At 38.1% G+C, this 14503-nt stretch overlaps 2 protein-coding genes across 2 annotated transcripts; one reads left to right on the top strand and one right to left on the bottom strand.

Moving 5' to 3' along the window:
• Window positions 1–1090: 1090 nt before the first annotated feature.
• LOC110865539 (protochlorophyllide-dependent translocon component 52, chloroplastic) lies at window positions 1091–4404 on the top strand. The gene is made up of 7 exons (XM_022114815.2): window positions 1091–1609; window positions 1888–2075; window positions 2970–3053; window positions 3137–3317; window positions 3459–3656; window positions 3781–3968; window positions 4071–4404. The coding sequence occupies exons 1-7, from the start codon at window positions 1121–1123 to the stop codon at window positions 4321–4323; spliced, it is 1581 nt and encodes a 526-aa protein (XP_021970507.1). The 5' UTR covers window positions 1091–1120; the 3' UTR covers window positions 4324–4404.
• A 33-nt stretch (window positions 4405–4437) lies between these two features.
• LOC110865540 (probable cysteine protease RD19D) lies at window positions 4438–13780 on the bottom strand. The gene is made up of 5 exons (XM_022114816.2): window positions 13251–13780; window positions 6405–6431; window positions 5587–5706; window positions 5246–5489; window positions 4438–4816 (listed from the first exon to the last, which is right to left on the bottom strand). Exons 1-5 carry the CDS (start codon window positions 13713–13715, stop codon window positions 4548–4550), a joined length of 1125 nt encoding a protein of 374 aa, XP_021970508.1. The 5' UTR covers window positions 13716–13780; the 3' UTR covers window positions 4438–4547.
• Between the last annotated feature and the right edge of the window lie 723 nt (window positions 13781–14503).

The raw sequence follows: 14503 nt of genomic DNA, 5'->3' as shown, positions 1-14503 counted from the left end.
TGTTCCAATAAGCGATCCAACATGATGACACAAAAGCGGTCCAACCATGTCATATCAGCGGCCCAGAAACTGCTTTGCCGTTCGAGTGGTCCAAACATGTCCACTCGAGCGGTCCAAACCCTAATGGGCCTAATGAGCGATCCACTAACCTAAAACCTATACATTTTGACTATTTCTCGTATTTCAAGCCCAGATCTAACGTTCTAAGACATTGACTCGATACAAGACGTAATCAGCAGATGTAGTGCACCAACAGCACGTATACGATCACGGTCGACCATCTTCTTCTTTGGGCGGGACGACTCGGCATCAAGCTCGTTATACACCGACACAAAATATTTTAGCGTCTCGTTGTCAGAAGACGACTCGGTATCGCTATCGCTAGACATCGGAAACGTCGAATCCGTAGGGAATTCCATTTGAGAAAGATATAAAAATTGTGTGAAATGGGTTTAAATTGGTTTAAAATATGTAGATTGGTGTGTGTAAAATGGTTAAAATGGAGATATATAAATAGATAAAATGGTTAAGGTTTTTTTTTTATTTTTTTTAATGCTTGTTACCGTTTTAAAACGGTCAAAAATTAAACAAACGGTCCAAATTTTCAAAACTTCAACGCGTGCTCGGTTCAACGCCTTTTATTTACCACGCGTGGTGGGGTGGTAGGCGGCGGTGTAGCGTGATGGTTCAACGCGTGGTGGGGTGGTATAACGGACCACCCCGTGTGGCCTAAGAAAAAGAACTTTTATCTAATCTCACCATATATATATATAGATATATATATATATATATAAAAACGCTTTGTAGCTTATGCTTTAGATACATGGCATTTCGTAACCCCTTAAAAGTTTGGTTAAGCCCATTAATTTCCTCATGAAAAAAAATCTTAAGTTCTTTACTAAACTTATAACAATAGATTAATAGTTATCAAGATTAACTTTAATTCATTTTAATTTTTCATATTACTCATCTTAATATATCTTATTTTTATTTGTTTTAATCATATAAAAAATAATCTCATAAGTATTTGTGAAAATGCCACTTATCTAATTAAAAGCTCCATTCAAGTATTTAACTACACTCAACTGTAACCACAATCCCATTATCCACGACATCCAGCATGAAAGCACTCAGTGGCAGTGCTTCTTTCACTGTGTCATCTTCACCTTCAATAACCACAACCCAATTTTCTAACCCCATTTTCACCTTCCCATATTCTTATAGAAAACCCAACTCACTTTCACTTTCACCCTCTCTAATCCAATTCACCAAACCTAAATTCACGGCAACTGTTTCAACAACCGAAACCGTTGAGCAAGATGAGAAGTTTGACTGGTTTTCCCGCTGGTATGCCATCATGCCTGTGTGTGATCTGGACAAGAGGGCCCCACATGGGAAGAGAGTGTTGGGTGTGGATGTTGTGGTGTGGTGGGATAAGAATGAGAGTGCATGGAAGGTTTTTGATGACATGTGTCCTCATAGATTGGCTCCACTTTCACAAGGGAGGATTGATCAGTGGGGTAGGTTGCAGTGTGTGTATCATGGTTGGTGTTTTAGTGGCTCTGGTGAATGCAAGTTGATTCCTCAAGCGTCCCCGGATGGACCTCCGGTAAATAAATCCAACACTGGGCACAAATAAACAATAGAGATCATGACACCTGGCACGAACGGGCACCCGCGGCACAAATTTGAAAAAGGACCAATAAACCTTGGTGCCTATTCGTTCCAGGTGTTGGTTTATTTGGTCGATGTTTATAAATGGAAAGTAAAAAAAGTCAATATTTATTTTGTTAAGTTTAACAAGTCAAATATGTCAATTTTGATAAATTTCCCTTTCTTTCCACCTGTTGCAACATGATTATACGGTTAGTAATAAACTGTGTGCAGGTTCATACGTTCCAAAGAGCATGTGTAGCTGTTTATCCAAGCGTTGTTCAAAATGGAATTGTTTGGTTTTGGCCGAGCACTGATCCTCAATACAAAGATATCATCACAAAGAAGAAACCTCCATACATCCCTGAACTTGATGATCCTTCGTTTACCTACAAAATATTTCAAAGAGATATAGCATATGGGTACGCAAGCGTCACTTAGGGCTGTAAAGAGCCGAGCAGACCCTGCTTGGGCTCGGTATCAGGATTGAAACTGAAATCCAAGTTAAATGGCTTGGCTCGGCTCCGCTCCTTTATGTTAATGAGCTTAGTTGTCGAGCTCGAGCCTAACTCATTTATTTTATAGAAAATTTATTTTTTTTAAATATTGTTAACGCTTATTGATATAGGGTAAGGATAGTGTAAAAAGGGCCTAAAGTGTGAGAAGTGTGAGAAGTGTATTATAACACTATATATAATACTATATAACACCCTATAAACACCGTATAACAATATGTAACACCATATAATACCATATAACACTATATATCATTATATAACAAATATAACACTATACATCTATCATAGGCATCCTATCAGACAACCTATAGTGTTATATTTGTTATATAATGATATATAGTGTTACAAAGTGTTATATGGTATTATATGGTGTTACATATTGTTATACTGTGTTTATAGGGTGTTATATAGTATTATATATAGTGTTATAATACACTTCTCACACTTCTCACACTTTGAGCACTTTTTACAGGATCCTCTACCTATTGATATATGTTTATAATAAATAATTAAGTTTATAACTTGCACATAGTTTAGGCTGTAGTTTTGGGTTATGATTCATAAATCCGGGCTAAACTTTTTGGTTATAAATTTTATATAATAAAATTTGGGCTTTAACTAAAAGGAGCGAGCTCATCTCATTTACAAATGAGCCAAGTTTTTGAACATCCTAAACTTCACTTTATTCGCATCGATGCGCAACAATGAACATGGGTTTTAGCCTTATAAACATAACTAAACACTGAAACAACTAAATCCTCATTTGTGTTCTGCTGATGAAGATGATGCCATTTTCAGATACGAAGTCCTGATTGAAAATCTAATGGACCCTGCTCATGTTCCATATGCACATTATGGGATATTAAGGACACCACCGCCTAGATGAGTACTTACGCAAATATGTCTTGTGTTCTCAATTTTCACATAATCTTGATGATCATCCGCCTAACATAAGTTTACTTCAATGTTAAGGTTGATCGGGAAGGGGGTAGACCTCTTGATCTAGATGTGCAACAAATAGACAAAAATGGTTTTACTGCAATCCAGCCGTATGGCCGATCGCAATTTGTTGCTCCTTGTCTCTATTATGGTTATTACGGTAGTGGTATCACAACAAGTGCTGGAAGTTCAGATAACAACACGAAGGTATACCTTCAACTTTGGTAGTATGCATCCTGATCTTTATCTTGTTGTAACTTCACTTCTTTAGTGTTATATATTCATTGGAAATTAGCACACAAACCACCTAGACGCGCGCTTTTTACATCTTAAATTTGACTGATTCAGGGGAAAGTAGCACAAAAACCAGCCAGACGGACGCTTTTGATCTTTATCTGTATGCCAGTGAGTCCTGGTAATAGCAGAGTGATGATGATTTCCCCAAGAAACTATAATATTTGGATGGATCGACTTCTTCCCAGATGGATGTTCCATACTGTGCAGAATTTGGTTATTGATTCAGATTTGTATCTTCTTCATGTTGAGGTACCCCCCCCCCAAACGACCATCACACGGTCCTTGTGATCCAATAAGTTGTTGAAAGATTATGATGCAACACACGGTCCTTGTGATCCAATAAGTTGTTGAAAGATTATGATGCAACTTGTAGGAGAAGAAAATAATGGAAGCCGGTCCTTCTAATTGGCAAAAACTCTGTTTCGTGCCAACTAAATCGGATGCTAATGTGGTCGCGTTTAGAAAGTGGCTAAAGATATACGCCGGAGGACAAATCGATTGGGGAAACAAGTTTACTGGATCTCTTCCACCCACCCCTCCTAGAGAACAACTTATGGACAGGTTACATGCACAGAATTAATATATTATATATATATATATATGGAACAGTTGCTTCCATACCGAAATTATTAATTTATATTTTTTATTGATTTGTTTATGTAGGTACTGGAGCCATGTGGTGAACTGCAGCAGCTGCAATGCTGCATACAAAGGTCTTAATGCTCTTGCAGTATCACTTCAAGTGTTTTCGTTTGCTTTAGTTGCTATCGTCGGTGCTACCAAACAGGCGATGATATCAATGGCCGCAAGGAATACACTTGTCATTGCTGCAGTTTTGTGCTTCGTGGGATCAAAATGGTTGTCTCATTTCATTTACAAGACTTTCCGTTATCATGGCTATAATCACGCGTCTTAAACGAGGTTGTTTCTATCTAATAGTTGTTTTTATGCACCCATGGTTGTACATGCCTTTAATAAAAACCTTTTTTGTTTAAAACATCACAGAAAGCAACATAATATAATCTTAGGATAACTAAAAGGGACGTACGCCTATATATTACCACCGCCTATGAAATGTCAAACTTTAAGCAACACAAGCATCAACTACCAAGCTAACACCTACCTGCAACATTATACTATTTATGACTGAGTTACCACACCAGAAACCATGGTGTTCATGCCGCACATGCCTGACCCTCTACAAAGCTTGTAGTACCCATGTTCTCCCCAACGTTTTCCCCATGAATTCTTGATGATCCAATAAGGCTTATTACCAAACCTTAGAATTGAATACCCTTTCGCACCATACCCCACAATCAACACACCATGGTTTACTAGTTTCTTGGAACAAATCAACGGACATGACACCCCTCCAATGTAGGTTTGCATGAACACCGAGTTCAATCCGACTGCAACAAATTAGATCATATGTTGGTTCAAAAATATTATCACGTATGTCGGTAGGGCTAACTACTCGAGCTTGACTCGCTAAAAAGCTTGACTTGAGCCAAGTTTAAACGAGCTCAGCCCAAACCTAACAATAAATTACTCATTTAATAATTAAATGACCTCGACCTAGATCATGGGCCTAAATGAGTATATTAGTGATATATATTTTTATTTAATATTACAAATGCATATTGATATACTAATTAAAATATATAACTAAGTTATATATATGAAACCATATAAATAAATAAAAAATAGCTAATTAATAATAAACAAGCCGAACTCGGTTTGAAAAACCACTCGTGAGCCGAGCGTGCTCTCGTAGGTAAAACGAGCTTGAGTCTTACACCACTATCTAAATTGACAATGTCATGTTGATGCATGCTTACCAGCAAGAGGGCCATGGTTGACCAAATAAGCAGCCATTTGATCCTCGTCTGCAGGGATGTTGGTGAAGTTGGCGACCTTCACGGCTATCTTCTGGGAGTCGAATCTGCATTCACCGGATTTTCCAGTGTACGGATAGGATTCTTCTGATTGGATGCCTCCGGCTTTCATTAGGTAACTGTAAGCATTCGTCATAAGTCCACCGGAGCACCCTTTGTCACAAGCATCCTTTTCTGATGGATCACACTGCATAAGTAAAAAAAGATCGAATCAGATATGCATTCTAACATTGGTGCAGGTTGAAAGTGAAATCTGTAACGGGAATGAGGTCAATTTAAATCACCGTGTGATCACAGTCAACGAGCTGTTGCTCGCTCAAGTTGCGGAGCTTCCCTGTTGCGATAAAATTTGCACCTTCGAGAACCCCGGTGGTACTGAATGCCCAGCATGCTCCACACGCACCCTGCATTGGTTATCAATTAATTTTGAGCATATTAGCAACTAATGCCCAGAAACAAAAACCAAAAAAAAAAAAAAAAAAAAAACTCAACGTTACAGTGATAAGCCAGGTGTTCATAATGAAAATGTAACCAAAACCGAAACTGTTTTAAATCTGATACCAAGTACATATATGCTTTTCGGTGTTTGGTCTGGTCAACTCAAACACGAGTTTTTCGTTTGGTTTGTATATATCTTAATTCATATCGAACCGAATAAACCAAATATGAAACCATGGTTGCTTCATATAGTGTAACCCAATTAGAATTTCAGCCCAATCTTATTCACCTCAACCTAATCTACGGTTAAAAAATCCCCAAAAACACATCAAACACCAACCCACACACTTTAAAATCTTGTAACCCTAACACATCCGAAAGCTTATCCCAATTACATATATGCTTTTCGGTGTTTGGTCGAATCCAAATTCGATATACGGTTTTTGGTTATAACTATCAAATCATGGTTGCTTCATTTAGTGTAACCCAATTAGTATTTTAGCCCAATCTTATTCATCTCAACCTAATCTATGGTTAGAAAAAAACCATAAAAAACATCAAACACCAACCCGCACACATTAAAATCTTAATTATGTTCATAATTAACCTAACTAATAATAATACCCAGAAAGAAAAACAAAAGTAGAAGCGAATAAACATTCACCTGCGTCTTAACCTCAGTAACAGCTCCTTTCTGTGAGATTAAATATATAAAATGTAATATTTAATCTTGTAGCCTATATAATCATTTATATTATATTAGATCAAAATATATTTATTAACCTATTAATAATTAGTTGGTAATTGTTGATGGACCATATTACCCTTATTAACTAATTGGGTTTCCTCTTGGGTGTATAAATAAGGGGCTTATTAGAGAGTTTAAGGGTTACACACATTACACAATCACAACTCTCATTAACATCAAGAATTCGTGACTCTCTCCCCTAACCGAAATTACCCTACTTCGGTTTCATCACCATCATAATCTTACACCCTAAGGAGGAACCAGATCATCCTGACAATCATGTCAAACTCCATGGCTGCATCTCTGACTGGATTCTCTGCTGGCATGTCTGCTGTAACAGGTATTATTCATGTTTTCCATTATGTTTAAACAGAACTGATCCAACATGTGGTATCAGAGCATATGTTGATAAACCAGTTCTGTTTTCGTATCCATTATTCTTGGATCAAAATCTGGAAAACGGAAGTTTTTTAAGCCTTAAAATCAAAAACTGTTTTCGGGTTGTTTGTGACCGAAATCCCTGTTTTCGGAAACTGTTAATTGATAAACCGACTCGAAATTATAAAGATTAATCTTATTATCACGAAATCCCTTACAAAACCATTAAAATCAGGTTTCGGATTTCCAGATTATGTTCTTATTTTGTTAGGGTTCATCATAATGTTCTAAGAAAACTCGAAAATTCCCTAAGATTTGGAATATAATTTAGATTAGTGGGTGTTTTTCCTGTTTTTGATCTTATTTTTATCTAATAAAATTCCGAAAACTGTTAAAGAGATATCAATTATTATTTTCGAAATATTTTGATAAGTTTAGATCAGCATTAAAACAGGAAACATTATCCCACAATCCCTTAAATTTCGAGTTTTCAGTTATTATCACAAAACAGCTGTTAATGAGGTTGCTACTCGCAACCATGAGGTTGCTACTCGCAACCATAAGGTTGCGACTCGCAACCATAACGTGATTTATCGCAACCATGAGGTTGCTACTCGCAACCATGAGGTTGCTACTCGCAACCATGAGGTTGCTACTCGCAACCATGAGGTTGCGACTCGCAACCATAACGTGATTGATCGAAACCATGAGGTTGCGACTCGCAACCATAACGTGATTAGTCGAGACTAAGGTTGCGACTCGCAACCATAACGTGATTAGTCGAGACTAAGGTTGCGACTCGAAACCATAACAGCACAACTCGAGACTAAGGTTGCGACTCGAGACTAAGGTTGCGACTCGAGACCATGACTCGAAATCTCAAAACTTAAGCTGTTTAAAAGTGAACTAAAAATTTTTTCGGGGATCCCGCCCCGAACCCCGGGCGGGGGCACGCTGTCCCCCGCACCCCCCAGCGAACTCACCGCGGAGTTCGATCCGCGCTAACAGGTGGTTTGCTATTAAATACTTGGTTTTGTCAATACTTAATTCATTAATCAGAATCAGATAACTTTTTACAAAACCAAAATAGCTTAACTTGGATGAGCTTCTGATGTATTAATTCTGGCCAAAGCTGATTTAATACATCTATTTATTGTTCAAGTATTATAAAAGGCTATGTTAAGTATGCATTACAAACCTGAAATGTCTTAATTCTGGCCAAAGCTGATTTAATTCATTTATGTTTAGCATGCTTGACAAGTGCATAACTAAAGTGATTGTCTCATTTCTGGCCAAAGCTGATTTGTCACGATTGCTTTGCACACATACTTAAATGATTACACTTCTGGCCAAAGCTGATTTGTCTTCGTTTAAGTAGAATTTTTACTAAGTCTATTATTTTGATGTTAGTAATAGACATTATCACAGCTTCATAATTAAAATGGTCATTATTTATGCCTGCCTTAGTATAACATGCCCATTAGATCACATTAGGATTTCTTCTTTTGTATCATAACTTGCTCATCTTATTTCCACTACCAGCACCCAATTGCGGGATTCCACCTTTGACTGGTGATAACTTTGCTGAATGGAAGGATGCCCTCATGCTTACTCTAGGATTGCTAGACTTTGATTATGCTCTAAGAGAGAATAAGCCAGCGGACCTTACCGCTACAAGTACTGCTGCTGAGCAGATAGTCCATGATAAATGGACTAGATGTAACCGCATGTCTCTCATGTTCATGAAGCAATCCATTCATAACTCAATCAGAGGGGCCATTCCTGATTCTGAAAATGCTAAAACCTATCTGGCTTCTGTGGAGGATCAATTCAAGGGAACATCAAAAGCACACGCTAGCACTCTTATCCTCAAGCTGGTGACAACTAAGTATGATGGGAGGAGCGGCATTCGCGAACACATCATGATGATGCATGATATGGCCAATAAGCTGAAGGGCCTAGAGATGGAAATCAGTGATGGTTTTCTCGTTCACTTCATCATCACTTCGCTTCCTTCATCCTATGAAGCTTTCAAGATCAATTACAACACTCAGAAGGACAAATGGACGATGAGTGAGCTGATCGCTATGTGCGTGCAGGAGGAAGAGCGTATGAAGATGGATCGCACTACTGATGTTGCTAACTTCACCACTTCCAGCTCAAAGAAGAGGAAGAACTCTTATCATAGAAAGGATGCTTCTAAGGTTCAAAAGCCAAATCCAAATCCTAATACAAGTGCACCTTCCAGCTCTAAGAACTCCTTAGGCAAACCCTATTGCAAGTTCTGTAAGAAAACAGGACATAAGCAAAAGGAATGCCCTGACTTTAAGGAGTGGCTGGCTAAGAAAGGTAACGATTTTTTCATGATACTTGAGTCCTTTAATTTAAATGTTCCTGCTAATTCTTGGTGGTTTGATTCTGGTTCTATGGTTCATGTAACCAATTCACTTCAGGGATTCCTTACAATCCGGAAGCTGGGAAGAAACCAAAGAACACTTAAAGTTGGGGATGATCGGGAATTAGAAGTGAAGGCCATAGGAACATTACAATTATTTTTGAAAACTGGTTTATGTATTAAACTTTATGATACCTTATATGTTCCTGAGGTAACTCGGAACCTTGTATCAGGACCAAAGTTAGACATGGACGGTTTTGTCGTTTCTCATGGTCATCGCAAACTCTCTATTCTCTATGATTCCGTTGTTTATGGTACTGGCGTTCTGGATGGTGGTCTCTATAGATTAGAACTAGATGATAATTTTTCCAAATCTTTGTTGTCATATAATATTAATGAATCACTCACAAAGATGGAAAAGAAACAAATTCGAGACTTAGAGACTTCATCTATGTTGTGGCATCAACGTTTAGGCCACATCTCAAGAGAACGATTAAATCGTCTCGTAAAGGATGAAGTCTTACCTCCTCTCGATTTCACTGATTTTGGAACATGTGTCAAATGTCTTAAAGGCAAAATGACATCAGCGAATAAGAAAGGTGCCTCTAGGAGCTCTAATTTATTAGAACTCATTCACACTGACATCAGTGGTCCCTATCAAATCGCTGGCATCACAGGACATACTTCATTTATCACTTTCATTGATGATTATTCTCGTTACATGTACTTGTATCTTATAAAGGAAAAGTCTGAATCTCTTACAACTTTTAAAGATTATAAAGCTGAAGTTGAAAAGCAATTAGATCGTCAGATTAAAGTTGTGAGATCAGACAGAGGCGGTGAATATTATGGAAGACATACTGATGTGGGTCAAGCTCCTGGTCCATTTTATGAGTTTTGTAAGGGCCAGGGGATTGTGAACCAATACACCATGCCTGGTACACCTCAGCAGAATGGTGTCGCTGAACGAAGAAATCGTACCCTTATGAACATGGTGCGCAGTATGTTAGCCAACACTAATTTACCATTATTCCTCTGGACTGAAGCATTAAAAGCAGTTGTTCATATACTCAATAGAGTTCCTTCTAAGTCTGTCCCTAAAACTCCTTATGAACTTTGGACAGGAAGGAAACCGAGTCTTAAATATATGAAAGTATGGGGCTGCATTGCTGAAGCAAAATTATATAATCCTTTCCTAAGGAAACTTGACCCTAAAACAGTTACCTGCTTCTTTATCGGGTATCCTGATCATTCAAAGGGTTATCGTTTCTATTGTCCTTCCCATGTCACCCGTATTGTTGAAACCAAGCGTGCCGCGTTCCTGGAGGATTTCAAGGTCAGTGGGAGCAGTACTAACCCTTACGAAGAATTGCAAGAAGTACAAGACGCGGGGGGGAGAGACTCGTCGCTTACCATTACTCCGTTTACTCCTCTTGTACCACATGCAACTGCACCTGAAGCCACTGCACAAACTCCAACTCCACAACCAGAACCCATTATACCTCATAACGAAGGCACATCAAACGCTCAAAACCAAGACAACGCTCAACCCGAAAATCAGCCCAGGAGGTCATCTAGGCAAAAACGGCCTACTAATTGGGATGATTATATTACCTACCTGACTGAAATGGATGCTGGAAAGCTCAATGATCCTATCTCTTATAATGAAGCCATTAGCAGTGATCAGTCTTCTGAATGGAACAAAGCAATGATTGATGAGCTTGAATCCATGAAGAAAAATGACGTTTGGGATTTGGTAGAATTACCCAACGGTGTCAAACCTGTAGGTTGTAAATGGGTGTTCAAAACAAAACTAGATCCGAATGGGAACGTTGAACGCTACAAAGCGAGATTGGTTGCAAAGGGCTACACTCAGAAAGAGGGAATTGATTATCAAGAGACGTTTTCACCTGTCTCTCGTAAAGATTCATTAAGGATCGTTATGGCCCTAGTAGCTCATTTTGATTTAGAGCTGCATCAGATGGACGTCAAAACTGCTTTCCTTAACGGAGACTTAGACGAAGATGTTTACATGAAACAACCTGAAGGCTTTAAACCTGAAGGTCAGGAGCATCTAGTCTGTAAGTTGAAGAAATCCATTTATGGGTTAAAACAAGCATCACGTCAATGGTATCTCAAGTTTGATGAAGTCATGAAGAGGCAAGGTTTTATGAAGAATCAAGTGGATCAATGCACCTACCTCAAGATGAGTGGGAGTAACTTTACTATACTTGTCCTTTACGTAGATGACATTCTATTGGCAAGTAATAGTTTAGACATGTTGCATGAGTCGAAGCGGTTACTCTCGCATAACTTCGACATGAAGGATCTCGGAGATGCTTCTTACGTCATTGGCATCGAAATTCACCGAGATAGACACAAAGGGATCTTAGGATTGTCTCAAAAGACTTACATAGATCGTGTCCTTACACGTTACAACATGCAACAGTGCAAACCCTCCGTCGCTCCAGTAGTTAAGGGAGATGTTTTCGGTTCATTCCAGTGTCCGACAACAGAGGTTGAAAAGGAGCAAATGAGCCAGATACCTTACGCGTCAGTAGTCGGGAGCCTGATGTATGCTCAAGTCTGTACTCGCCCAGATATCGCTTATATTGCTGGAATGCTAGGCCGTTATCAGACTAATCCTGGCCTAGATCACTGGAAAGCAGCTAAGAAGGTCCTCAGATATCTGCAAGGGACGAAAGACTATAAACTGACTTATAGAAGAAGTGATCACTTAGAAGTGGTAGGTTATTCTGATTCTGACTTTGCCAAATGCAAAGATGACAAGAAATCCACTTCGGGCTACATCTTTATGTTAGCAGGCGGACCTATCTCATGGAAGAGTCATAAACAACAGTTAACTACAACTTCCACAATGATGGCAGAATACATTGCTGTTTACAACGCAACCTGTCATGGAATGTTACTTAGAAATCTGATCACTGGACTCAAAATCGTTAATTCCATTTCTAGACCATTGAAGCTTTACTGTGATAACTCAGCTGCCGTTAGTTTCTCGAACAGTAACAGTTCGACTGGAGCTGGTTTATATCTCGATACAAAGTACTTGTTCGTACGTGAACGTGTTGAGGAAAATAATCTTTGTATTGAGTATATTAGTACTAAAGATATGCTAGCGGATCCGATGACTAAAGGTCTCCCACCTAAAGTTTTTGAAGAACATGTATCGAATATGGGACTTACTAAAGACCTTGTTTAATGGCATATTGTACTAGCTTATGTTTTAATTAATAAAATTTCCTCAGTTTGATTTTGTATGTCTCTAACATATGTTCTGCCGGTGTAATGACATATAGACAAATATAAATACAAATCAGACGCTAAAGGGCTTATACATATTTTGATCGTAACTGTTAGGTTTTAAATTGAGGCTATAGTATGACTAATGGGGGTCCTGAGTCGAATGATGATTCAACGGCTGTATTTCTCTGCTATAGTTCTTGGTTTAAAGCTAAAATGAGTGTTAACTCCTGGCCAGGCTTACCTAATACTCATGATAAATGATTACTTGGCTAAGTGGGAGAATGTGAGATTAAATATATAAAATGTAATATTTAATCTTGTAGCCTATATAATCATTTATATTATATTAGATCAAAATATATTTATTAACCTATTAATAATTAGTTGGTAATTGTTGATGGACCATATTACCCTTATTAACTAATTGGGTTTCCTCTTGGGTGTATAAATAAGGGGCTTATTAGAGAGTTTAAGGGTTACACACATTACACAATCACAACTCTCATTAACATCAAGAATTCGTGACTCTCTCCCCTAACCGAAATTACCCTACTTCGGTTTCATCACCATCATAATCTTACACCCTAAGGAGGAACCAGATCATCCTGACAATCATGTCAAACTCCATGGCTGCATCTCTGACTGGATTCTCTGCTGGCATGTCTGCTGTAACAGGTATTATTCATGTTTTCCATTATGTTTAAACAGAACTGATCCAACACTTTCTCCCTCCAATCAAAATTCTCCGGCAAACCCTCAACTTTCAACCGCGGTGCAGTCCCTACGCCACCGTTACTCAACTCAACCCCACCACCACCACCACCACCATTCACACCCAGATACATCCTCTCAAACTCTTCCTTGGACAAATCCGAAAACACCGTAACACCATGAACCGCCGTAGGATCCAGCAACTGGTGCTCACCTGCTCTAACAATATTCTTGTAAAACACACCCAGCCTGTGCATGTACTCCTCTCTACTAGAATATTGTTTTCCGTGCTCTTTAATAAACGCCGTGAACCGGTGCTCTGTTGGACTTCCCAGAAGGTGGCTGTTTGGATGGTCGGTAACTTGAACGATGAAATGGTCGTCAGGGTTTGAGTTAACGGTGTTAAAGGTGCATGTTAGTATGATGATGATGATGATGATAGTGGCGTAGGTTAGACCGCATCCTCCTCCTGACATAGTTGTTTGTTTGTTTGCTTGCTTCCTAGATGATGGTGAGAAGCCTTGTAAACAGTGAATGAGATGGAGGGAAGTTGCTAGGTTGTAAACGTGGAAGTACGCATGATGCCACGTTAGCTTTAGGTTCTGACACGCAGCAATTACATTACATGATTTATGTTTGCATGTAATTTGGGAAATATCACCAAACACTTTAATAGAATTTTAAAATAAAATTAAATTAAATGATATTAGTAAACAAACCATCAAATACAAACCACATTTCGTATACAAAACAATTTAGAAAGTGTTATATGACATCCAATCAATTATAAAGAAATGGTAAAATGATAAACTAAATAATATCAATTATCTTGAATTCATTAAAATTATACTAACAAGCAATTAATTCCTTCTTTGGATTTTCCTTTTGTTTTCAATGTGCTGATAAAGAAAAGTGCTGATATCATTTCGCATATGTGCTAAAATCAATTATTTTGATTAATTTTCATGTGCTAATATAATTCAAAAGTGCAACTTTTATGTATGTATTGTTTTAGTGTGTGCAAATTTAACTTTTTTTTATGTGCTAGAATTTGTTCTTACGGTTCGTAGAATAAATATGTTTTATATCGGAACTAACCCAATTAATAAACTAAGAGAAGTGATAGTCATCTGAATGTAAATAAAGAGTGTTGTTTAAGAGGTGAATTTTTAGCGTTACATGTAAAGGAGAAAACTACACTCACGTAGGTGGAGGGTGTAGTAATATCGTAGATGTAGAGCATTTTGTAATAGTGCTAATTATT

The sequence above is a fragment of the Helianthus annuus genome, chromosome 15, assembly GCF_002127325.2.
Source record: "Helianthus annuus cultivar XRQ/B chromosome 15, HanXRQr2.0-SUNRISE, whole genome shotgun sequence".
NCBI classification, from domain to species: Eukaryota; Viridiplantae; Streptophyta; class Magnoliopsida; order Asterales; family Asteraceae; genus Helianthus; species Helianthus annuus.
This window is presented reverse-complemented; position numbering and strand designations above follow the sequence as displayed.